This window comes from Mya arenaria, chromosome 14 (assembly GCF_026914265.1).
Source record: "Mya arenaria isolate MELC-2E11 chromosome 14, ASM2691426v1".
Taxonomy (NCBI): Eukaryota; Metazoa; Mollusca; class Bivalvia; order Myida; family Myidae; genus Mya; species Mya arenaria.
In genome coordinates, this window is record NC_069135.1 from 22,346,884 (window position 1) to 22,373,394 (window position 26,511).

General features: G+C 35.7%; 1 protein-coding gene across 2 annotated transcripts; it reads left to right on the plus strand.

Annotated features, from left to right (window-relative positions):
- LOC128216611 (protein Wnt-2b-A-like) lies at positions 1-26,511 on the plus strand. 2 transcript variants are annotated; one of them, XM_052923233.1, is made up of 7 exons: positions 1-123; positions 20,390-20,492; positions 21,197-21,329; positions 22,268-22,551; positions 23,534-23,650; positions 24,335-24,488; positions 25,642-26,511. In XM_052923233.1, the coding sequence occupies exons 1-7, from the start codon at positions 2-4 to the stop codon at positions 25,878-25,880; spliced, it is 1,152 nt and encodes a 383-aa protein (XP_052779193.1). In that variant the 5' UTR covers position 1; the 3' UTR covers positions 25,881-26,511. The 2 variants fall into 2 exon arrangements, with proteins under 2 accessions (XP_052779193.1, XP_052779194.1); XM_052923234.1 differs by lacking the exon at positions 1-123 and adding an exon at positions 11,105-12,364.

The window sequence follows — 26,511 nt, forward strand, 5'->3', positions numbered from 1 at the left end:
CATGAATCTAACGTTATTTGAGACATTTACGTTGAAAGTGATCGTATTATATCTGACGTCATTATTCGCTTGGTTACCAATAAGGACTAACGTCAGCGGAGTGACGCTTTTGAGCAAACCACGGTATGTATAGTATATGAATGTCTAAAGTCATATGTTAACATGACTGTATTTCTGCCTGTATTACTTGAAAAGTGTTTTTGAAACAAACTGTCTTTTTATCTTTTTAAATGATCAATTATTGGTCTTTGATACAATAATCGAAGGGTAATAACAAGCTTGGACTTTTCCTATATTTTTAAAATGCATTGTTCTAGGTATTTCCTACTTTCATGCTTGATATTTAGTGTGTTTTTCTACAATAATGACGAGCCAGCGTTAGAATATTCGCAGTTTGATCAATTAGAATTGAAACGGGTTATGAGACCTCTTGCGGAGCACGTCAGAATATCTCATTAATTTAATTAACATACACTCGAACCCCGTTGGCTCGAACTCTCAGGGACCGGCGAAAACAGATCAAGCCTCGGGAAATTCGAGCCAAGCGGGAATGCATACCTTCTGTAGAAAGAATTCGGCTCTTTACATCCAGTTCGAGTCAATGAGGAAATTGAGCCAAGCGAGATCTAGCTAACGTGGCTTAACTGTACAATTGTATTCCAATATCATTTCTCAATTAATCTTACTAGAAATATCATGGAAAATAATCTACTTTTAAGGTAAAATTAATGTTATAATAGTAAAGTGAATTTTAGTGCAATTAATGTGGCGCTTTACGTGCGCAATAATATAAATAGAATACTAATGTGATTTCACTGACTGAAACAACAAATGAAAAATAAAACTAGCTAATTTGAAGGACTTTCAAAGTAGTTCATCCGTCGTAAATACATTGAAACAGTTATTACTGGGTTCGGCTGATTTTTATCGACAGTTAAAATATCGATTCCCTGACGAGTTGCGGGACTGTGAGCAAGATACAATTAGTGTTGCTAAATCGAATAGAAGATTTAAACGATTCTTGCTGGATTTCCATGATGTTTGTATGTACGTTTCAGTCATCATGAACATCGTCTAACAACAACATTAACACTTAAGTGAACGCCAACATTGGGCTCCGGATACCTGTCATGGCTTTTTAGACTTTTGGTAACTAAACAATGCTTAAGTGTTCAAGGTAGTAAGCAATGTATTCTATGTAATTAAGAAACATTTGTCATGAGTAGTGTTGATGTATTATGTAAAGTCCATGTCATTTCGATCAGCCCTCGTATATTAAACTTGCTAATTGCAAACACCAATCAGAAACGTGTAGATACCAGATGATGCAGTTGTAAGGAAAATTGAAATTTGTCAAAATCTTACTTAAAAATTCATTTCGTTGTGTTCAACGCATTGAATCTTACTTACTGTTGTATTTTCGCGGTTTCTACCTGTTTTTCCAATTCGAAATTAACTTAGTTTGTCTACCACGTAATTTACAGTTAATTTAAAAATTGCATCGGTATATGAATCTGAACGAATCACGTGACGTTCACATGCTAAATATACACAATAAACTGGGGAACCATTATGCGCTATCTTAAACGGGTAAACTCAGCTGAGACAGCGACAAAATGTCATGTTATTAGTAAAATGACTTATTATTAGCCTCATACTAAGCTCGTATTGACAATTCTAGCTTGTTTTGTTGAAATAATGTATTTTTTTTTCTTTTGAGACAATCTGGTGTCTAGCCCCTTTAAAGACTTCTTTTTTCCTAATTATATAAACAAATCCTGAAAAATTATTTGGTAGAAGCCATAAACACATGTTTTATAGTATGCACGTGTTATCTTATGTATCGGCGGCCTTTTATTAAACTTGGATAGGCATTCTGAACTCCTCGGCCATTTTCGAAAACAGCCTCGGATGTATATATGGACTGTTTACAACGTAAGAAATCTGTACAGATAAACTATACTGCAAGTAGTTCGCGTGGTAATTTCAATTTAACAGCTAAACTTAATGACTTAACTCTTAGGAATTTTAATTATGTTTGGAATAATACACTTCACTGGCAATAAATTTCAACTCAGATATACATTTACACGTTCAAAGAGTACATTTAATTAATAATATAATTTAAAATTTAACGAACTACTTCTACTAATGTAACGGCTTACATCCGAGGTTGCTTTCAATAGAAAATGTCCGAGGAGTTCCGAGTGTGGAATAGGTTGTACAGGTTATCTTAGGCTTGTTTGCATATTGCAATGATTTGATTGGTTAAAGGTATTTTTTGAATAGTTATTAACCAATCAATAAACATTTTGGCTATTTTAAGTAAGACAAAAAGTTATCCATTCTTACATGTATATTTGACTTATTATGGCTTTTAATCCGGTTATATCTTACAATGTATTTTCGAGCACTACCTTTAAACCCTAGATTGCTGGTTAGTGTTTAAAGCACCTTTCGACCTCCTATCATAATTGTTTATATCTCAAGGTAAAACGATAATTATACACACAGACAAACAGACGGATTTATATTTTATATATCAGGTTTATGTTTGTTTTTTCTTTTGTACAATGTACATCGTCAATAATGCATATGCATATGCTTACAACAAATTATCGCAACGTATATATGCACAGTAGCAAACAAAAATACATACATATATGTGTATATTCAAACATATTGCAACGTTATGCGATGCATCTAAGTATAAAGTATTTTTATATTACATTCCGAACCTTTTATGTCGAGGGGAATACAAATGATATCTTTAGTTCATTTTTCAGGGAAGTAACCCGGATTCAATGTAATATCAAACAATTTACATCTATGCGAAAAAAGTATATCTACAGTTTCATCGATAAAATATGCAGCAAATAATCATTGTCTACGTTTCTAAAACTGTTGTATACCAAATAAAATTATTTTGCTTTTTTTGTAAACTGTATGTTTTTGTTTCATTTTTGTATATTAGATGTTGTGGGAACTGAAACTTAACGAGATAGGAACAGTTCTTATGAAACACCCTGTATGTGCAGCATAGGAAAATAAATAAATATATTTGAGGCGTGAAGGTTCACGACGAACGCAACCTAGTGCATGGGAGACGTTTTTGTTGTTCCACTGCGATGCTGGCATTTTAATGTGTATCTCTTTCGGGAAAAAAGAGCTCTTATGATTTAGTCTAGAGGTTTCCAATTCTATATCAAAACGTGTCTTAACCGTAAATAATAAACTCAAGCATCAACGAAAGCATCCATGTTACTAACTTATCCGAATATTTTATAATTACATTCTGGCCTGTTTCTGTGAATTTGCCAAGTTCAATTATAAAATGTTATATTTCATATGTTTAAAGCCTCATTGTGCATTGTAGCGTCATCGGTTACTAATTGGTTTGTGTCGATTTCAAAATTGTTCACACCTGTAGATCCTGTTAGAATATTTGTGTATTCAAAGCCAGAAAAAGCAATATCTAGAATATTTAACCATGCGTTCTGTGCTTTAAAATATTATTTAGCAACTTTCTTTCCGTGTTGAGGTGATGTTATACTCTGATAGTGTTTACATTTCTAAATCTAACAAGACAGGGTTTAGGTTATTTCTATTATTAAAGTGCGACAAATCTTTAGTGACTGAAGTGATATGGCTGGTTATCAAACTTGTCCGAGATGCCCATACATATTTTGGCCAAACTTTGTGATTATTTGACAGAGGCGTCTCAAGTAATTGAACCAACAAAACCGATTTGAGATAATTTCTATTATGAAAGGTCGATAACTCGCGATGGACTTTGCCGATATTGCTTATCATAGAATATTTTCTAGAGATAACGAACATACACATTGTGTCCATCTTTGGTAATGATTCGACAAAGAATATTTAAGTTATACATCGGAGTCGACCGTTTCAGATAATTTCTATACTTAAGGGACGACAACTCTCTAGTGACTTCAGCGATATGGCTGGTTATCAAAGTTGTCCGAAATAGTATGCACTTTCAGACCAAAATTGGTGATGATTGAACAAATGCTTCCAAAGTAATTGATCGGACAACATACTGGACGCCAGCCGCCCATTCTCCCGCCCGCAGGTGAAACTATTATTCGTCCCGTTCTCCAAATACAAATGCTAAACACCATATGTGTGTCCAAGTAACGAACAAAAAAACACCTAAAGATTAAATTATTATTAAGCACAGGGATCAACATGATTGCAATTCCATTTGATCTTAATCGATGGATTATATGATGGGCATTTTAATTGTTCAGAATAGTTAAAATTAAAATCCATACAATCTTTCTTGCATTACATAAATATTTGCATTGCTGGAATGACCAATTGCTATCACGGCGTATTTTTCGTAATCTTAAAACAACATCTACATTCATTTGATTGATAATTTCATAATATTTGTTAAGACATATCCACTGCACGTCGTTAACAATTAAACAAAATGTTTCATATTTATTTAAGGGCTTAGCAACGTACAAACGGATTAATACATCATGTGAATTTTTCATTTTTCAATGATGCCTGAGTCACATACATCGTCTTAACATTCAACAAACAAAAGGAATAATAAATAAAAAAAAGGCGGGTCTAAGGCCCGAACCGTAAAACATTAGCAGTTATGACAGTGTATGCTTTTAACGTTCTACAGCAAATTGAAGGATGCAGCCCGAACGAGGCCTTATATTTTCGGTTGAACGTTAAAATATATAAATGCATACTATCAGGGGCCATATTCAAATAATTTCTTACTCACTTTTTTAGTTAGGCGAAAATTGTCGAATTTTTGCGATAAATATTTTAAATACCCACTACTTTTTATTTTTATGAAAATAATGTATTACTTGGACCTTTTCCTTGCTCCTTCTCATTTGTGTGTGTAAAAACATCAATCCTTTTCGTTAAATTAAACAAAAAGCAATGTAACACAAAATTTGAGCATTTGACCAAGATGCTTATGAATACGCCCCAGATGTATAAAAGCCGTCATCTTTGTTTTTCTTTCTTTTATAAAGCTTTTTTGATGCGTATGCAGTCTGTTTGTAGTGTTTATGCGTGTTTTGTGGTGTTAGTTCATGCTTATTAGGGGTTTATGTGTGCTAATGTGGGGTTTGTACGTGCTTATGTGGGGATTGTACGTGCTTGTGTGGGGTTTGTATGTGCTTATGTGGGGGTTGTACGTGCTTATGTGGGGTGTGTATGTGCTTATGTGGGGATTGTACGTGCTTATGTGGGGTTTGTAAGTTTTTATATGGGGTTGGTACGTGTTGACGTGGTGTTTGTACATGTACGTGCTTATGTGGTGTTTGTACGTGTTGATGTGGGGTTTGTATGTGTTGATGTGGGGTTTGTACGTGCTTATGTGGGGTTTGTACGTTTTTATATGGGGTTGGTACGTGTTGACGTGGTGTTTGTACGTGCTTATGTGGGGTTTGTACGTGTTGATGTGGGGTTTGTACGTGTTGATGTGGGGTTTGTACGTGCTTATGTGGGGTTTGTACGTGTTGATGTGGGGTTTGTACGTGTTGATGATGGGGTTGTACGTGTTGATGAGGGGTTGGTACGTGTTGATGAGGGTTTGTACGTGTTGGTGAGGGGTTTGTACGTGTTGATGAGGGGTTTGTACGTGTTGATGTGGGCTTTGTACGTGTTGATGTGGGGTTTGTACGTGTTGGTGAGGGGTTGGTATGTGTTGTGGGGTTTGTACGTGTTGATAAGGGGTTTGTACGTGTTGATGAGAGTTTGTACGTGTTGATGAGGGGTTTGTACGTGTTGATGATGGTTTGTACGTGTTGATGAGGGGTTTGTACGTGTTGTTGAGGGGTTTGTACGTGTTGATGAGGGGTTTGTACGTGTTGATGAGGGGTTTGTACGTGTTGATGTGGGGTTTTTACGTGTTGACGTGGGGTGTGTACGTGTTGTTGAGGGGTTTGTACGTGTTGACGTGGGGTTTGTAAGTGTTGATGAGGGTTTGTACGTGTTGATGTGGGGTTTGTACGTGTTGATGAGAGTTTGTACGTGTTGATGTGGGGTTTGTACGTGTTGATGAGAGTTTGTACGTGTTGATGTGGGGTTTGTACGTGTTGATGTGGGGTTTGTACGAGTTGATGTGGGGTTTGTACGTGTTAATGTGGGGTTTGTACGTGTTGGTGAGGGGTTTGTACGTGTTGATGAGGGGTTTGTACGTGTTGATGTGGGGTTTGTACGTGTTGATGTGGGGTTTGTACGTGTTGATGTGGGGTATGACGTGTTGATGTGGGGCTTGTACGTGCTTATGTGGGTTTGTACGTGTTGATGTGGTGTATGACGTGGTGATGTGGGGTTTGTACGTGTTGGTGTGGGGTTTGTACGTGTTGATGTGGGGTATGACGTGTTGATGTGGGGTTTGTACGTGTTGATGTGCGGTTTGTACGTGCTTATGTGGGGTATGACGTGGTGATGTGGGGTTTGTACGTGTTGATGTGGGGTTGGTACGTGTTGATGTGGGGTTTGTACGTGTTGATTTGGGGTTTATACGTGTTGATGTGGGGTATGACGTGGTGATGTGGGGTTTGTACGTGTTGATGTGGGATTTGTACGTGTTGATGTGGTGTATGACGTGGTGATGTGGGGTTGGTACGTGTTGATGTGGGGTTTGTACATGTTGATGTGGGGTTTGTACGTGTTGATGTGGGGTATGACGTGGTGATGTGGGGTTGGTACGTGTTAATGTGGGGTTTGTACGTGTTGATGTGGGATTTGTACGTGTTGATGAGGGGTTTGTACGTGTTGATGAGGGGTTTGTACGTGTTGATGTGGGGTATGACGTGGTGATGTGGGGTTTGTACGTTTATTTTCTCTCGTTCAGTGTCGTTTGGGCCCTTACCTGTTGCATCTAAGTAGAGTTTAAAGTTTTTCCCCTGTATATTTTATTGTATCATACAAGGGCCGTAAACGTGACATAGTAGAAGCGTTAAAGCTTTCTTCTCAAATTTATTGCCATTATTTTAACGCATGTATCACTGTTCTGGTTTTCGTGTATTATCGCCGCACTAGATCCTTTGATTATGCTTAGACTGTGTATATCTGTGAAAGTATCTGGAAATTGAAAGGTTATATTTATAAAAAGAACAATAACAAATGACTCTGTATAGCATGGCCAAAAACAAAGCATCGAAAGGCATTATAACTGAGACATGAAAGCCACGCCTAGGCCAGCTTCAAGAGTTTCCAATCAAGTTTTGTGATAATACCTGGTAAATCATGTTGGAATCTGCATGGAAACTTCTTAGTTGAAAAATTTGAAAATTGATAACGAAATGGACTCGATTGAAATATAATGCCAATCACAATTATAACCAAGTTTGGCTAAGAAAAGTGCCAAGTTAGAGAGCGGAATAATTCATCGAAGTTTAAAGCCATCCTATCTTTTATGATACTAAAATACGTCCCTTTAAATATCGGGCATATAACTAGGTAATTTAGATGTAAATGTTAATGTTAATTTGGTCGTTGACCACCGCAGTTCTAAAAGCGCTGGGCTTGATACGCCCGTGTATGCATTAATATGTCAAATATTAAAATTGTTATGTCGATCTGCCGAGATCTGCCGATGGTAAATTCCGAGTAACGGTTCTTAAAGTCTGCAAGCCTAGTGGCATAAAACGATTTTCTCATAACAAGATTTTGCATTCTCCATCATGGCGACTCCGGGGGCGTCCCTTAATAAGACAATGATTTCACCACATGGTTCTGTCTTGAACATGATGAATACAAATGTATGACATGACAACTTAATGTGTAATCTTTTAATGATCTGAATGAAGCAGCTGCAAAATGAAAGGAACGAAATGTAACAAACTGATTAACATTAAAGTGTTAATTTAATTAAGCACAACTGTATTATAAGATAATTGAGTTGCATATAATAAGCTATTTTCGAGCAGAGATTAGTGTTTATAATTAAGACTAATGCATTTGATTTAAAACCGCTGGGATCGTGAAATACGTCTTAGTCAGAGCAAAAATAATCCCACTTTTCTTTCACACAGCACCAATATATACCAAGGATTACTAAAATACTCTATATATTCTGTACATCTTAAAGTAGCATAAGAGTTGGATAATGCAAAGAAAACCCCCCAAAATAATCGCAAAGTGTATGAAATACAATGTTTAACAGTAAACAAAAACTTCATGACAAACACAAAATTCCCAAATACAAAAATATAGACACAGACTTATCATTTGAAATAATGATGGATGCTATGCAAATATTCCATACATTTCGGGTTAAATAAAGAACTAAGAATGTCCATAAGTTAATACAGACCGAAGAGAGCCGTTTCAAATACAGTCGAACCCCGTTGGCTCGAAATTGCATGGCTCGAATTCCTCATTCGCTCGAACATGGTGTAAAAGACCGACTTCTTTAATGTTCGACTGTATTGTTAAATTTCATTGAAATGCTATTATTTTCATTTACGCTAAACTTATGTCCATTTTTTGTTTAATTAAAACAAAAATGTTAATTAAAATACTATTGTCTATGAAATAACAAAATGCATATGCCTTTCATATCACGTCATGCCTAGTCACACGTATTCGATTATTTTGTTTTTCAAGGTTCAATGGTGAACACTAATTCAATCACTTTTGTATTCTTTACCATTCTGCACGTCTACTTTGATTGGTAAAATGTTTTATGAATCAAATGCTGCCAAGAATATATCACTGAAACCATTTGGGAGTCTGCGATGAGATTTGTGATTCTTCTACACGCCCATTTGTCATGAGATATTGCCCTAACTGACGTCTTCAACGTGTGTTTATTTAATTTGTTGGTATAACTTTGTAAGAATGACCACGCTTTTATAACCAAACTTATGGGACACAGCAATGAAATAAATCGAACGATCAAAAACAAAACTAAGTATATAATGCCAACTGCAAACCCCTTAAAAATAAGGACTTAATTGTTTCTTAAAAACCTCAACAAATATTTGAAGTTACATGTATATGTTTGTTCCAGTCTTCTTGAAATTGGCAGAGAAATATAATAACATTTGTTTCGAGGATTAAAGCAACATTGGTGCACCAGAAAGAGTGTTTGGCATTCAACTGTGTCAAAACCATTCGGATTGGCTTTTTAAAAATTATTTTACTGAAGAATGGGGGTGGTCGCTTGAAAAACGCTCCATGAGTCCAATTATAATATTTAAGAGATAAGCAAGCGACATGTATGAGTAATCATTGATAAATGCATTGAGTAAGAGTTTGACTAGCATCAACATGAAACCTCAGCTGATCAAACCATTCATGGACACTGATTAAACATGAACCGGGCACGTAGTCTACTGACAAATATACAGAGGAGCGATTTCATTCTTATCTGTGGCAATTCAATACAAGTAACGGCTGTTTAAATTGATGGAATGGAAACTAATCTAAAGTAGAAAACGCCTACGAAGTGGACTAAGGTCGAACGACCCACATCCTAAAAGGCGTAACGGAAATTACATATAAGTTACACAATGCGTTGTATACGTTACGCTATGGTTATTTTTCAATGACACGGAAATAAAAGATTTAAGATGCACCCATCCGACAACATAAACTATTTGACCGGCGTCACTCATAAATACCTCTACCATTTTTAATACGTTACGTTTGAAGGGTTTGTTTGCCTTTTTTTAATTATTTTTCATTTGAAATAATTTGTGAAACCTTTTTGAAATATAATAAGATCATCATTATTTAATTGAGTCTCAGTTTTCGTCTTGAACGTTTGTAGTGAATTTGCGATTTAGGTTTAAAAAAAATATTGTTTGTTTTATCTTTGCTGTTATATCGTGTCTGTGATGTTAATGAACTTGATGGTAATGACAATGATGATACTGATGATGATGATGATGATGATGACGACAATGACGACGAAGATGATGATGATGATGATGATGATGATGATGATGATGATGACTTTGATGATGTTGTTGACGACGACGATGATGATGATGATGATGATGATGGTTTAATAAACCTGTAGAATTCAAGTTTCTATAAAGCAGAACGATGCACGGAGAATTTTCAGAAACCGGTGTAAATTAGGCGAAAATTTGCACTTATTGTACAATAAAATCTGCACCTTTGTTGTTTGGTTTGGGCTGGCGGTTTTTATTAGAAAATTAGATTAGGTTTAAAAACTGTTATCGCCACAGTTCTTAACGTGTATTTTCTAGTCTCGTATGTAATAAAAATGTCGTCATGAACCTGGTGGTACATCTATTGACTTCATGCTAGTTGATGAAGTACACACTAATTATAATAGCACGGCTGACTTTGATGTGAGTTTTTTTAATATATAACAGTTGCATATTTAGTTAACAATAATGTAACCGATGCAAACTATATGCGCATTCCTTCCAATTGTAAAAATCAACGACTATTGTCTTGTGAACATATGACTAGAAAGAGTGATAAGCATTATCAGTATAAAATATTGTTCGATCTCACAATAACCCTCACCAATATGTATCAATTATTTAAACAATTTGAATACATGACGATACATGTGCTAAATGCCAACACTTTCTTACGACTATCTATTAAGTAAAAAGTGATAATCAAATTTGGTCATTTTACAATAAAATGTTCTGCCTTATTTGAAACACTTTGTATGACTTGAAAAGGCTGTGGGTAACCCGCGGGTATAACAACAACCATCTTATTATTAAGCTGTGTAAATGTTTATGAAACATTAATTTGTTTCTTTAAAACATTTCTGTGCCATGTAAAGCGTAAACAACTATATAGCGCTTTGCTATATCGATATTGATATCCAATGCGATGCCATGGTATGCGAAATTTAATATAATTATAGCTAAAGTTAGAGGCACTTGAGCGGATATTTTTGGATTCCGTTCGATTATTTCATTTTCGCCAAGTTTGATGGAAATATTAACGGGAATTGTTTGATATTATTAAATGACGTGCCTGTGAAAATTAAAAGCCTCTATGACTTTATCATCGCTTGGATCTGACACGAGCAATCTACCACTCGCCTCAGAATCTTAGAACAAAATCGTGTTGTGTGATTGGATTATTGAAATTTTCGACAAGCGATGTAAACCACACATAGATAATGCTTGTTCATGATAGTCTCTACCGGGTGATTGTTTTATAGCCCACTGTCTGGCACTTGCATCTATCACCCCTGTACTGTTTCTATCACTTGGGCTAAGTTGTCAACTTCTAATACAGCAGAACGGAACGTCTAGCTGATTTATGGTGATTAACAGAGGCAAAGGCAAAAAAACGATGGACCAGCGTCAGAGACATAGGCTGTATTGGAATTGTTGAATTTCATAACACCCGCAAAACTGTTGTTGTTGTTTTTATCAAAGAGGAGGAGCAAGAGACATTACATTTGGGGATCAACATTTAACTTTCTGGAATAATTATTAACGCTACAGCAACGAGACAGACGTAAGAAGATCATTTTCTCGAGCTCACAATATTTTGATACCGCCACACACACAGTTTGTATGGATGAGAGCGGAATTATGTCTTTAATATTGCGTATGTGAAGTGATGTGCTAAACCAAATAGCATTCGAAACAACATGCAATAACTACAATTAAAAATATACGAAAATAATCATTTGTCTGTTCCAAAAATAATACTATTGATTTATAATTGCGAGTTTATTGTTTTACTTCTTTATGCCGAAAGTGTAAAATCTGTTAATTGCCTTCACATTTCTATGAATGGGCTGAAATACCGTTTTGTGAATGGACTATCAAAGAGAAAGGACAGTTTTGTAAATGGACTATAATAGAAAAAATAACCATAAGAGGACTGTTTCAACAGCGAGTACGTTGTTGTAAAGCTATTAAATAAAGCTTTCGATGAGCTTCGTCGTCAGCCTCCACAACAGTAATTAGGGGTAGGACCAGAAACTTTGAGGCAAGCTTTTAGTACGTACAGTGTGATCATTTATGAAGAAATAACAGGCGAAAGAAGAAGGGGACAGTGCATGTAAGAAATAGGAAGAGAAGGCACACTTATTGGAACAGTTTGACCGGATAGTAGTAGACTTAACTTGTTAAAAGGGTATACGATGGTGTAAAAAATCTAATGAAAACCCAAACATGTAATGAAGAATGGTTTAATGTTATGCATTTTTAAATTTATTTGTTTGAATATGGAAAATAGAATTGTGACAAAATGTACATTGCGTACAAAACCCCGACAAATAAACCACACCTAGACAACCAAATGGATACCACAGAATGGGAAATAATCGTTTGACAAATGCCTTTGTTTCCTTAGCAACATTTTTCCTTCTATTACATCAAGTTACGGCTACGTGGTGGTGAGTTTTTATTTTATTAAGATATTTCTTTCATCAAAATTTGTTTAAGTCAAGTTATTGTATTTTTTAATATTAAAAACACATTAACATACAGATTTTGAAGTGATAAGTTAGACTTAAAGCGCTGTCCGGCAAAACCACGTACATTTTTTGTATTAATGAACAACTTAAAGATGCATTCTTATTCCCAAACAAGATTTGTCACAATTAATACAATTGTTTTAAAATACCAAAAAGGATGAATAAATTTCGAAAACAATGGTTCTTATAAAGTAAGCCGAGTTCAATTTTGAAAGAAAGGTGCAGAAAACACGGCATTTCTACCTTATCAGACGATAGTAGATCACAGTTAATCTTTTAGCATTCACCAATCATTAAATAATTTTGCGTTTTCAGCTATTAAATACACGGTTACAATCTTGAAGTTGAAGTAATAAATATTTTCCATAAATGTATTATTTAGTAAGTAGTTAAAGGTTTATCACTCAAAAGTTATGTTTGTTGTTCATGTGTATGTACTGATTTTGAATAAGAGTCTCACTTTAATGATAACTCTCTTACAGTTATTATGGAACTTCAATGATGACCTACCAGTTTTTTTCGCATTACACACATACAAATTTTAATGGTTAACCTTATGAAACATTCGCAAGGCGTTTTATTTCAGTTTTTTTGGCAAGATGAAAATCTGTTGTTGATTTTATACTTTACACTTGTTTAATCGTGCTCTAGATCGAAGCTATTCTGTTTTTTGACCAGTAAATATAAGACGTATCATCATCCCTCCTTTACTTCATATCAACATAAGTGAAACGAACGATGGCTTCCATACGGTGTACATTGAGAAGATGGTTTTAATCTTATTCAATTCACCTAATAACCATCTAATGATATAGCTGTTTGACAACAAGAACTTTAAACGTAATATAAAAAGCTATATTTGCCAGCTGTAATATTTCAGAATCAATGTTTAAGTGCACTTTAAGTTTAATAAGAGTTTATTACTGGTAAAGAAAATGTTAAACCATCAGAGGAAAAAGGGTAGAACCATTATTTGTTTCTTCGTTCCGCGGTAATTACATATGATGCATTTTGTGGACGGGGGCATTAAATTACATTATAAGAAACTCAATTAAGACCGGAAATGGAAAAAGTATATTTGATATCTCGGAACAAAGGAAGGCCGTAGAAAATTGATTACAAATATGGCGAAATTAGTATGAAACTGACAGGCTTGTTTTTGTGTTGACTGCAGCTTTTTGTTTATCGCGATATCGGTCTGATATCTTGAAATCGATCCTAATGGCTTACAAGAATAATTATGTTTTCATGAAAATAAGAAGCAAGAAGTTAGATATTATGATTAAGGCGACTTTGCAGTTTCCAAAAATAATCGAAGTCGATCAATGTCACGAAAAACCAAATTAGAAATAAATTAAGTTTTTTTAAGTGTTATATAAAGAATACGAAATAATTCATAAAACATTTGTCAATTTATAACTATTAATGCCACTGCCACTACCACTACCACTACTACTACTACTACTACTACTACTACTACTACTACTACTACTACTACTACTACTACTACTACTACTACTACTGCTACTGCTACTGCTAACTTTTGCTACTGCTGCTGCTGCTGCTACTATTTCTACTTCTGATACTGCTAGTGCTACTGCTACTGCCACTGCCACTACCACTCCATTAAAACAACAACAACAACTAATTCTACTTCAACTGCTACTGCTACTACTACTTCTGCTACTACTACTTCTTCTTCTAGAACTGCTACTCCTGCTGCTGTTGCTGCTGCTGCTACAACTAATTCTACAACAACTACTAACATAACTATTACTACCACTGTTACTACTACTACCACTGTTACTACCACTACTACTACTACTACTACTACTACTACCACTGTTACTACTACTACTACTACTACTACTACTACTACTACTACTACTACTTACTACTTACTACCTACTACTACTACTACTACTACTACTACTACCTACTACCTACTACTACCACCACCACCACCACCACCACCACCACCACTACCACTACTACTACTACTACTACTACTACTACTACTACTACTACTACTACTACTACTTCAACTACTACTAGTACTTCTTCTTCTACTACTGCTGCCGCTGCCGCTGCTACAACTAATTCTACTACAACTTCTACCATAACTATTACTATCACTGCTACTGCTGCTACTACTACTACTACTACTTTTTCTACGACCACAACGACGACGACCACCACCACCAATACCACTACACTGCTACTGGTACTGCTTCTTCTACTACTACTATTACTTATACTACAACATTTGCTGTCTTATACAATTCATCACTCTTACCAATTTTGAAATTATTGGTGCTAAAACCACTATTTTGAAACCTGATATTTGTAGTTGCCTGAAATGGACGAACTCGGGACAAATATAGTACATGATTGAGAAAATTGTTCGCCGCTTCTCAAAAAATACTCAAGGAACAAAAGCCAGTTATGACGTCAAATTGTATGGTTTTCCGAGCACAGCCCTATGATTGGTTAATTGCTTAATCGAATCGGGTGTTGTGTTGCAATGGCTAAAGTGCACCATTTCTTTATTCAATTTACACTCATCTATTTAATGTGCCATTGCCTAGCCGCCTACAAAAAAAACTTGTAAGGTTATGCAGTTCCTTTCGTATAGTTTATTGCTTTCACATCTGGGGTAGTCAGTTTTATGATTTTTATTCACGTTTAAATGTCAAAATTGGAATAACTCTCGCACATATCCACTAGTTTCAACTCAATGGTCAAAATCTGAGTGCAGATTTCTGGTATTGACATATTCCTAAAATGTAAGTTATTCGATGAGCAATTCGTTATATTTAATCTTTCGTAGTTCCAAACAATTTGTAGTTACATTTGAATATCCCCCGAGCCTTGATATAACCTCAGTTGATTATACACATAATATAATGTTTTCAATTTTTAAGCATGACTCTAAGTTAGATTTGAAAACTTAGAGGTTGAGTACTTAAACACTACTTGAAACACCCAGTGAACTAGTGTTTCGCTGTGCGTTCTAAATCGGTACCCCATTGTACATGTAATACCTGGACGTTCCCTACTATTGTTGCAAGAAATGAGCCACAAGTAGAGAGTGTGTTCGTTCCATATATGTCCAGTGTGAGGGGCTGATGCTTCTATTATAACGTTTATTCATTGTCTATTTATACTCCATGTTAAAGATGCACTCTTACTCCCACATAAGATTTACCACAATTAATATTATTGTTTAAATATTCCAAAAAGGATTAATACATATCGAAAGCAATGGTTCTTATGAAGGATACCGAGTTTAATTTTGAAAGAAATGTGCATAAAACACGGTATTTCTACCTTATGAGACTATAGTAGATGACAATATATCTTTTAGCATTCACCAATCAATTAATATTTTTGCGTTTTCAGATATTTAAAAACATGGTTAAAATGTTGTTATCAGTTATTAATATATTCCATAAATGCATTATTTAGTTAAGAAACTAAAGGTTTATCATTCAAAATTTATATGTGTTATACATGTGCATGTATTGATTTTGAATAAGAGTGTCACTTTAAATTAGTGGCAACAGGTAACAAGAAACTGAAAATAGACAATACTAAGCACATGGTTATGAATTATACAACATAACATCGCTTAATAAATGTCTTTAACAGTCTAGTATACAATCAATACTTAATTCAAAGTTTATGTGCTTAATGGTCGCATGGTACTTATACGATAAAACAATGTAAAACAATTCAAACAACAACCAGTTATTCCTAGCAACACTTAGGGTCTAGGGGACTAAATGTTCTTGGACTCATGTCCGGTCTCACCGCTTTATCCATCTTGATTTCAGTGATGTGATTAAACTGCAAATCAAATGAATTGCAAATCAATGCAACATGTAAGAGTAAAATTGGATCTAAAACAACCTTGGTATTGTGAAATTGCATTTTTTAGAACCACGAAAATACATGACAAACTACTAAATGCAGCCAAATGGTAAACTGCCTTTAAAATACAATTCATCAGACCAAATGCCATCTTCAGCAATACTGTAGAGAACAAATACATACCTATCATATAATGTGTACAACTTTTTAACACATGAAATCGAAGATGTCTGCCTCAAATCATATTTCAAAACTATTACATAATCCTACCCGTTGTGTACACACCGGTCTTACTGACCTGTGTGAAAGCACTCTAAGCATGATGGGAACGCACTACTTTTTCAAGATGGCGGCTTAAACACGGAAGTGTCAAAATTATAAAATTGTAAAGTGAAAAACAATTCAATTTAAACGCCGTTTGTGTGATCTACTGCAGATATTGATAATAAGCGAATAGAGAGTTACGAAGGGCGGATAAATGCAGATTTTAATCAGAATCATTGTTTATATGATAAAACAAAGTCAGGCAATGACAGTAATGTAGGAAAGACTGCTATGTGCAAGAAAACACTCTGAACTTTTGATTTTGAAAAAAAAAAAGAAAAAAAAGAATCCCTACCTACCCTACCTAGAAATTTTGGGAAGGTAACATGGTTACCCTAAACAAACAATTATTTTTTGGGGGGGGCCTTATACAAATACAGAATGAGCCTTTTATATACATACACTTCTGGTTTAGACCCAGGGGTAAAATTCAGGATATGATTAAAAAGTTATGTAATTTATTAAGTAATTGTCCATAAGGGGACCTGCTAAGCATACACTGACAAATGAAACATTTTATCTACAGAAATTACCATTCAAGTATCATGTGTGCTTCATCAATAGCTATGCAGGAAATAATTCCCTCTCTTTCCATTGCACTCAATAGATGGGTTCCATTATCATTGCTAAGTAGTGCTTCTGGATGTGCGTATATCAATATGTATTTCCCTTTAATAATGTCATCTAGAGGCACATTAACAATACTTTGTCCCTGTTGAACAGTGTCTTCATCATCAGAATTGTCGTCATCGGCTGCGGTCTGACCACTTTGACAATTATAGTCCAACCAGCACGCATTAGTTCCTTGTTTGCTCATTGAATTTATTTGATCATGATGCTGTTCAACGGTGTCAATATTAAGCAAACAGAAGAAACAAGGTCATACTTTGCTTTTAACACAAATGGGGCCACTTGAAAAATCAAACTTTTCCCATATCCGGTTGGCAAAATAGCCATCACATCATGTTTACTTAAAACATGCATCAAACATTCCCTCTGACAGTCTTTCAGTGGTTTTACAAACCCAATTTCCTTAGACACGCGTGTTATTATTTCGTCCATTGTTAGTTAATTTAGTTAGTTATGAGTACCTCATAGGAAACTTGTGATTATACAAATGGTGATGTTTTATTCATAATTATATTTAACTGAGAGTATCTGTCTAATATTGATTCAACATCATCATCATGTCATCATATGCATCATTATCTTCAGCATCAACAGCATACTTATAATCATCATCATCATCGTCATCGTTGTTAGCATCGTCTTCATGTTTGTCTTATGATTATTTGCCATATTTTCATTCTGTTTCACAGGGCCATATCGAAAATAAGATTCTGTAGTTTTGTACATGATCTTAATATGTCACCTTCTTAAAATAAAGATATTATTATTATTATGTTAAAACCGAAAGTGAAAGTACATAGTTTTAAATATCTGAATAAAATAATAGTAACACGGTCGAACTTTTAATTGTATCTTGAATTTTAAGACCACTGAAAAATAAGTAAACCATTTTTAGTCATTTGAAAAAGATATAATGTGTTTTATTAAAAAATCGCCATCCCTACGCGGACTACTTTATGTCGGAGTCTTTTTTACCCCAAATGGGGGTGAGTAATGCGCATTCGGAGCTCCTCGGCCATTTTTTTCAAAAACAACCTCGGATGTATATGGACGGTTTACATACTTAAAAAGTGGCACGTTTAAGTCCGCTGCAAATAGATCGCGTAGTAATCTTATTTAGTAGTTAAAATTTATGACTTAACTCTTGGGAATCGTAATTATGTTTGCAATAATACACTTCACTGGTAATCAATTTAAACTTAGAGCAATGAATACAACTCTTAAACACTACATTTAATTGATGCTTTTATTCAAAAAAATACGGACTACTTCAACAGATGTACCGGCATACATCCGAGGTTGTTTTTGAAAAAATGGCCGAGGAGTTCCGAATGAGTAATGCGTCGTAAGACACAGGTCTATTTTTGAGACCGGTGTGTACACATTGTAATCTTACCAAAGAGTCCAATATTTACAGCTTCAAATTGTTTGAGGTTACAGATAACTGATTTAAATAGTCAGATGACCCACAGACGGCTACACCCTCATTTATTGATTCAGATATTTATGCATGTTTAGTCTGCCTGTTAGGCCTTAACCATGTGTATATTCTATAATGTTTTTGGATTCTTGGCTTGTCCCTGTAATTCCCATTGCTATATTTGAACATGTAAGTCCATCGATTAATGTGTCTTGCATGCTAAACCATGTAAATATGGTAGAAATAATAAGCAAAGGTTGCACCATAACGCAGCATTTTAGAATGTTTTTAAGGGCATTGGGGGGAGGCTAATTTTCGGACACTTGGGACCAATTACGCCCCTCAAATCCTGAAAATGCATCAAATTGAGATGATATTGTTATTGTTAAGCATGTTTATCACTTTTGAGTTACATTTGAGTTTGTATGAGTAAGTGTTAAGTTCATCTAAACCAGATTCATTTTGCCAGCTTAAAGAAATCAATAATGTAATTGAAACTTCCGGGACGATCTCAGCAGCTAAGAGATAACCATGAACTTATATAAATGCACACGGATCAACAATACAACAGATACACAACGCCACAAGACAGACATAGAGCACAAATATATCCACACATCGTTAAACAAATTGTTGATGTTATCGCATTGATGCGGTCAGTGCATAAATAGTGCATCTTGTCCAACATTTATCAATGAGGGCTAATTTAAATCATTGAGAGTGCCCATGATACGGTTTTCAATCGAACAGCTGTTTGGTTCATAGTTATATATTTACACCTCAGCTCCCATTCCCTAAATGAACAACATTTCAGCAATTGCGTTTATCAACCGATGAACGCAACATTTTCGGATATGTTTGGATCTCAGTTCATCGCAAAACAATAAATATGAAAACTATTAATCTTGTTATTATTTGTATAATGTCAGCAGATCCCGTAAAATTTAAATAATATGAGGTATTTTTTAACAATTCTTGAATAAAATAAATGAATTATAAGTGTAAATATAAGGAATGAATTGCGGGGTTGATATCATTATAGGGGATATGAACGCAATTGGGCTGGTCAAATTACGCTTGGAGTCCTTCGGACTCCACACACTTTGACCAGCCCAATAGCGTTCATACCCCGATAATGACATAAACCCCGCAATTCATTCCTTACACACACTCGTTAGCTTTAATAGAGTAACATATTAATTGGGCCAAAACACACAAACAATTTGTTATGCACTTTTAGCAAGCATACTAAATACAGTCGAACTCCGTTGGCTCGAACTCCCAAGGACCGGCGAAAACACATCAAGCCTCGGAAAGTTCGAGCCAAGCGGGACGGGTTATCTTCAGTAAACAGAAATCGGCCCTTTACATCCAGTTCGAGCCAACGAGGAAATCGAGCAGGCGAGTTCGAGCTAACGGGGTTCAACTGTACATTCTTTAGACACGTACAGTAAATATAAAGAGCTTTGCAAATTTTCGAAAGATAATTTCAGCAGAATTCGCATAAGTAGCTGCAGCTCATTTGCAATTTTTAGGTTATAAGCCAGTTAACGGTCCTCTCGGTGAGCACTTTTGTGATCTGTGTCAATGTCGATGATCCGCAGAATCTAGAATAATATATAGACTGCATCATGTGTGCACGTTACCATATTATATATACCATATACATTAATCACAACATCCTTATATTCTTGCAGGTTTATTAGCCAGCTACCGCTACACGCGGTGGGCGCTGGGGTGATTTGTGACAACGTCCCAGGCCTGGTTGGCAGACAGCGTAGAATGTGTAGGCTCCACCAGGTAGCTATGCCATTTTAGGAAATATAGTTTTACCACCGTAAACAAAGTTTAAGAAGGAACATACTAAAGTCACCTTTGGTTGTTCGGTCGGGCGAGTAGTCTGTTGCCAAACGTTTGTGGAGCATTATGTTTTCAATATTTTTGGAGGCCACGACTAAATAATTTATTCAAGAGTTATCTGCCCTTTAATTTATTTTTCGGTTAATAGCAATATTAAAGGGCTTTGTGGAACTAGCTTCTTCCATAGGGCTGGAGCGGTTGATCTGAAAATGTATACGCTTGCTTCTCTTGAAGTGTATACATATGACGTATATCGAGACATATGATTTTAGCGGGAAATATGACGTTAGCGGGAAATATGACGTTAGCGGGAAATATGATGTAAGCGGGAAATATGACGTTAGCGGGAAATATGATGTAAGCGGGAAATATGATTTAAGCGTTTATTGTTTACTGGGCGGCGCCTATACAGAGACGCGTTGTTGAGGTCCTTGATACTTAAAAACTAGTTAAAGGATCCTCTTGCATCATTTGATATTACACTTAAATTGAAATCTGTCAACTCTGCAAACAGTAACCCTTTTTAGAGGCACAAGGCAAGTGTCCAAACGAACCCCATTTCTGCGTGACATGCTTCAGTAAGTCAAGTACCCTATTAAGATACCACTTAACTGCATTGTAAATCCCCTTTTCTCCTTCTTCAGGACGCTATGGTGATTCTGGGTAAGGGTGCACTCGAGGGTGTATACGAGTGCCAACATCAGTTCCGGAAGCATCGATGGAACTGTTCTACGCTGCACAAAGACTCGTCCGTGTTCGGGAAGGTCCTTCTTAAAGGTTTGTCCTAATTTGGGCATGATTCGTAGAATAGAATTCAAGAAAAAGGATTAGAGTGGTCGAGATATATAGGTGTCTGCCCCTCACTGCTGTGGTCGTGATTTGAGTTGATAGTTCCACATGATACGTAAAATAATATGTTTAATCACTGAATGAGGCTGGTAGTCGATTTACGATCCATAAACGTTGCACGTGATTCAAAATGCACTTGTTGTTTTAGGTGGACCAAACACCTGGATCAGTCAATACTTCAAAACTTTGAAATGCTAAATTTGTTAACAAATAGTAGTAAATTCAGTTCGGAATCATAGTGATGCTTAGGCCTAAAAAACGGTTTGGTTAGGGTTACATCCTTTTCAAAAATATATAGGGTAGGTAGGTTTTCTTATTTTTCATTAGGCTTTATAAATGGTATTTTCATCATTGGAGAATGGTGTTAAAGTAATCTTCTGCGTAAAGCATTCAAGGTTTTAATCTATATATTGTAAAGCAATGTTAGGGCTTACCACGGCACTTACCGGATAACCCAAATAACCCGTATGTAAATTTCGAACAAGTTAGTGTTTGGCTCATAAAATACACGCTTTGATGATTTGCTATCCAGTGGTTTATAGAAGGTTGTCAGTAAAAACAACAGTGAACATATTCATTTGAGATGTGAGATAAAAGCCCGCGGTCCTTCACACAGCGCATTAAAGGACACAATTCCAGTCTTTTCGAAATGACGTTTCGTGCGCATACAAGTCGGGACACAACAAATAATACTGTCATTTTATCCTGAGTATTCGTTTAATGAAAAAAATCAGTGTAAGATCGCAATATATTTCCCCTCGTGAACACCAAAAGTAAATACATAATTCTATAGCATTTTGGCTCACTCGATACAATATATTGCGATCTTAAATTGAAACAAAACACTTATTTCGTATTATTTTCAGTTGGCACCAGAGAAGCTGCATTTGTGTACGCGATTTCCTCCGCGGGCGTGGTCTACTCGATTACCCGCGCGTGCAGTCTGGGACACCTTAGCACGTGCGCGTGTGACCCAAACAAAAAGGGGCGTGGTCGAGATAAGCGTGGAAACGCCTTTCAGTGGGGCGGGTGTAGCGATGACGTGAATTATGGGCGAAGGTTTGCAAAGACGTTTATAGATGCCAAAGAAAGACAACACATGGACGCCAGAGCGTTGATGAATCTCCATAACAACAATGCCGGCAGACAGGTAAATCCGGTTCGGTAGCGATATTTCAGTACAACAACATAGTGAGGGTATATGGTATAGGTGTCCGCCTCTCACCCAAGAGGCTGTGGGGCTTGTTGGCAAACAGGAGTACCTTCTTGTGATCTCTCGAAATGGACACCAGTACTGGTTTCTACCCATAACACGGCCTCGAGCATGATTCTATAAGCTGTCGTCACAATCAGACTATATACATTAGTATAAACTAACTGATTAAAACATATTTAATAATATTATGATTTATTTTTTAAATTAAAAGCAAACCTTGCGTTGAACAGTATAAACTTGTAGTAAGTCGCCATAGTTGTATTTGAAGTATGATTTTCTTCTAATTATAAATCGAAAACTGCATCCTGGTGCTTTTCCGGTCAACAAAAATGTTAACATTACAAGTATTACCCAAGTATGAACTATCCGCGTAAAACATTAGGTCAGTCTCATGGATTACCCATCACTGATGCAACTATTTGAGGCCATCATTGAGGATTTGTCCAGATATATTTCTGTTAATCAATGTCCACATCACCAATTGTGTCGAACATATGATCATGGAACGTATGTCAAACACTCAAAACTATCTATATATTGTTTTCATTATATAAAGAAGAAAACTAGACAATATAAGGAGTAGAAAAAGTAATTTTACGAATCAATGAGATTAAGTTGATCCGGGAGGAGTGTATTCGACTCCCGTATTTTGGCAGATTCGGATTTCACGAGGCGCTAGCCCCGGATCAAAACGCAATACTGATGACACTTTCATTTTTATACATTACAGGTCTAAATCACTTAAAAGAAAATTTATTACCTTATTATGTTTATCATTATGACGTGACATCAGCAGGAAAGAGTGGAATACGGTTTTAATGAAATGTAGTGGAATACAGACTACCGTATAATGCGAAATTTGTTGCGTGCGGATTTGTGCCAGGTATATTTTAATAGTTTGCTCCTATTCCCTTAGGTGGTAAAAAAGATGCGGAAGCTAGAGTGCAAGTGCCATGGTATAAGTGGGTCATGTGCAATGCGCACTTGTTGGCGAGCGCTGAGGGACTTCCGGAAAGTTGGCACTTTTTTGAAAGTAAGTTTCTTGTTTTATCATAAGTGCATATCAAATTGATTTTGTGTTAAGCGTCTGGTTCAAAATTCAAATCCTGCCAGCCCCGAGAAATAAACAGGCATATTATACTTATTAACCTCTTGGAGGCATACAAGGAGGCGCACGGACAAGCAAGCGGGCTTTGTCAACGTTAAAAACAAAAGATTAAATACATTTGCAACTTTTTAAATTACTGAAATCGTTTGATGGTATAAAATATAGATAGACTATTTAGATTCATAAAGTTAGTTTTATGGCAATGTTTTGATTTAAAAAAAAAAATGTTTTCGAAGATTCAAAGCGTGCCAACTAGATGAAGATTGCAAGTATGTTCCATGGCCCAGAGGTAAACGCGGTTTAGTGAGTTTCTGCAAAACACCCTGCGCGAGGGTTTGGATGACCCTATCCTATACGCGCGGCTATTGTAGATGCTATTTCTCCCACCTCAGTTAAACAAAATAAAGTAAAATCATTAATAAAACGCAGAATTGGCATTTACAGGTCAGATTTAATAAATTTCCAAAGATGCTATCCTATGTACTAGTCGTTATATACTTTTGACATCTTTTAGCGCAAAACAACGGTATGTGGCAGAGGACGACTTTTTGTAATTTTAAGATAAAATGGTCATACGTACAAGAAATTATGTATTTTTGTTCGTTACAGAGCAAATACAACGGTGCTATACAGGTGATGATGAGTCAAAACTCGGGCCGAACGGACCTTGTAGTGGCGAACAAACACCACAAAGAGCCAACACAATATGACCTCGTATACTTTGACCCTTCGCCTGATTACTGTAACAGAAACGTTGAGCTAGGTAGGTCCGAAGTAACAGTAGTAAACTTCAATCGGAACACCTCGGCCATTTTCCATCGAAAACCACCTCTGATGTATGCCGTTGCATTAGTAGAAATAGTTCGCAAAATTGATAATAATTATTTTAATTTAATTGTAGTATTTCAAAGTGAAATCTGTATAAATTGATTTCAAATGAAGTTTGTATTGCAGTAATCATTAAAATGTCTTAGAGTACAGCCCTGAGGGTTAACTGCTTAAATAAAATTACTACGCGATCTATTTGCAGCGTAGTTCAATGTAAGAAATTCTGACTCTGTGAACCGTTCAAATTCATCCGAGGTTTTTTTTCGATAAAAAATGGTCGAGGTGCTTCTATTGTAACGAACTACAGTTGACATGTATTTTATATATTAATTTGTATTAGACATGTACCTCTAAATGCATAAATGCACTTTGACCTGGATTCTTATTATTCTGGTCTTGTATTGTCTCGAAGCAAGAAGGTAATTATCAAAGGTGGCAGTTGTAATCAGATTTAGGCTTTATATCTTTTGAACATTAGTTATGTTACTATGCACGCCCAGAACTCGTCTTAACAAAACACAAACAATGTACTAATGTCCGTATATTTGAAGTCAGTAAAGCCGTTGAAAAGGCACGGCAGCAAAAAGCTCCGGAGTTTGATAATATTCCATATGAGGTTTTTAAAATGATATTGCAATATCATTTCTACACATTTTCTTTAATGTCTGCTACCAAACGGGTAAAACGGGCTTGACCGTACTAAGGTGTACGTAGCAAACAAGCCCATCTTAATCATTAAAATTTTAATTCAGGTCATCTAACTGATTAAGAATACATCCTCATTGTCAAATAATCTGACTCAGTGTGTGTGTATTGGATAAGAGGCAATGGGCGGACCTTCAAACAACCGCGAAAGTTTAAATTCTTAATGATTTAGCCTCGTACTTAATGATTGCCTATCTGCAATTTCATTGGCTGTAAATGTTGGTTGTGTGTTAACGTAGCTTTATGTATTTGTTTGTGCTTCATCTTTATTTCTTTAGACAGGCTATTGGTTTAACGGTTGGCTACTGTACTAACTCAGAGCTTGTCGCTATAGTTACCATTGTGTATTTGTTATATCTATAAATTATTTTAAAATGTTTTAGGTTCACTCGGTACAGAGGGACGAGTATGTAACAGCAGCTCCCTAGACACGGATGGGTGTGACATAATGTGTTGTGGGCGGGGCTATAAAACGCACGTGGAAAGTCGGGTCGACAAGTGCGAGTGTAAATTTCATTGGTGTTGTGACGTCATTTGTAAGAACTGCACGCGCACGATCGATGTTCATACATGTCTTGGTTCAGACGACCCACAGCTACGTAACAAATATGGGAGAAATTAGTGATTGGAGCAGATTATACATTGGAGAGAAGTTTTGAATATGTTGGCACGAAGGATAACTCCGATGGTGTCTATCGACGTTGTAATACATGAATTACATCGCTTTATTTTAAAACTTGAGTATAGTGTTTATCGGTGATTCAGCATTACTTATTGTGTACAAAGGTATCAAATTGATACTAATTATGGTAATGCTTTAGCAATCTTACATTAAAGTGTATATAAGGTTGCGATTCAGTAGGTGCAGTCGATCCATACTAAACAGTATTTTCATTCATAAGGTCATCCTGAGTAGTAGTATTTCCGTTTAAGGTCATCCCATGTGTGACAAAAACAACAAATGAACTGATAAGTGTTTTTAACACCTTAATCCTATATCATCAAAATGATTAAGTATACTGAATTCGAGCTTATATAATTTTGGACTTCTTAATTGTTGATATGTGTAATACAAACTGGCAAAATCTGCATGGAACATCTTCGCTTAAAAGAAGACATGAGAACCGCAGTACAGATTCATCATGATCAAAATAAATAAAGAATCCAATATTCTCTTATTTAACTGAGAGTAGAATTATCCTTTTGTAGATGTGTTCATATTACAAAAATGTTGTTATGATTATGTGATATGC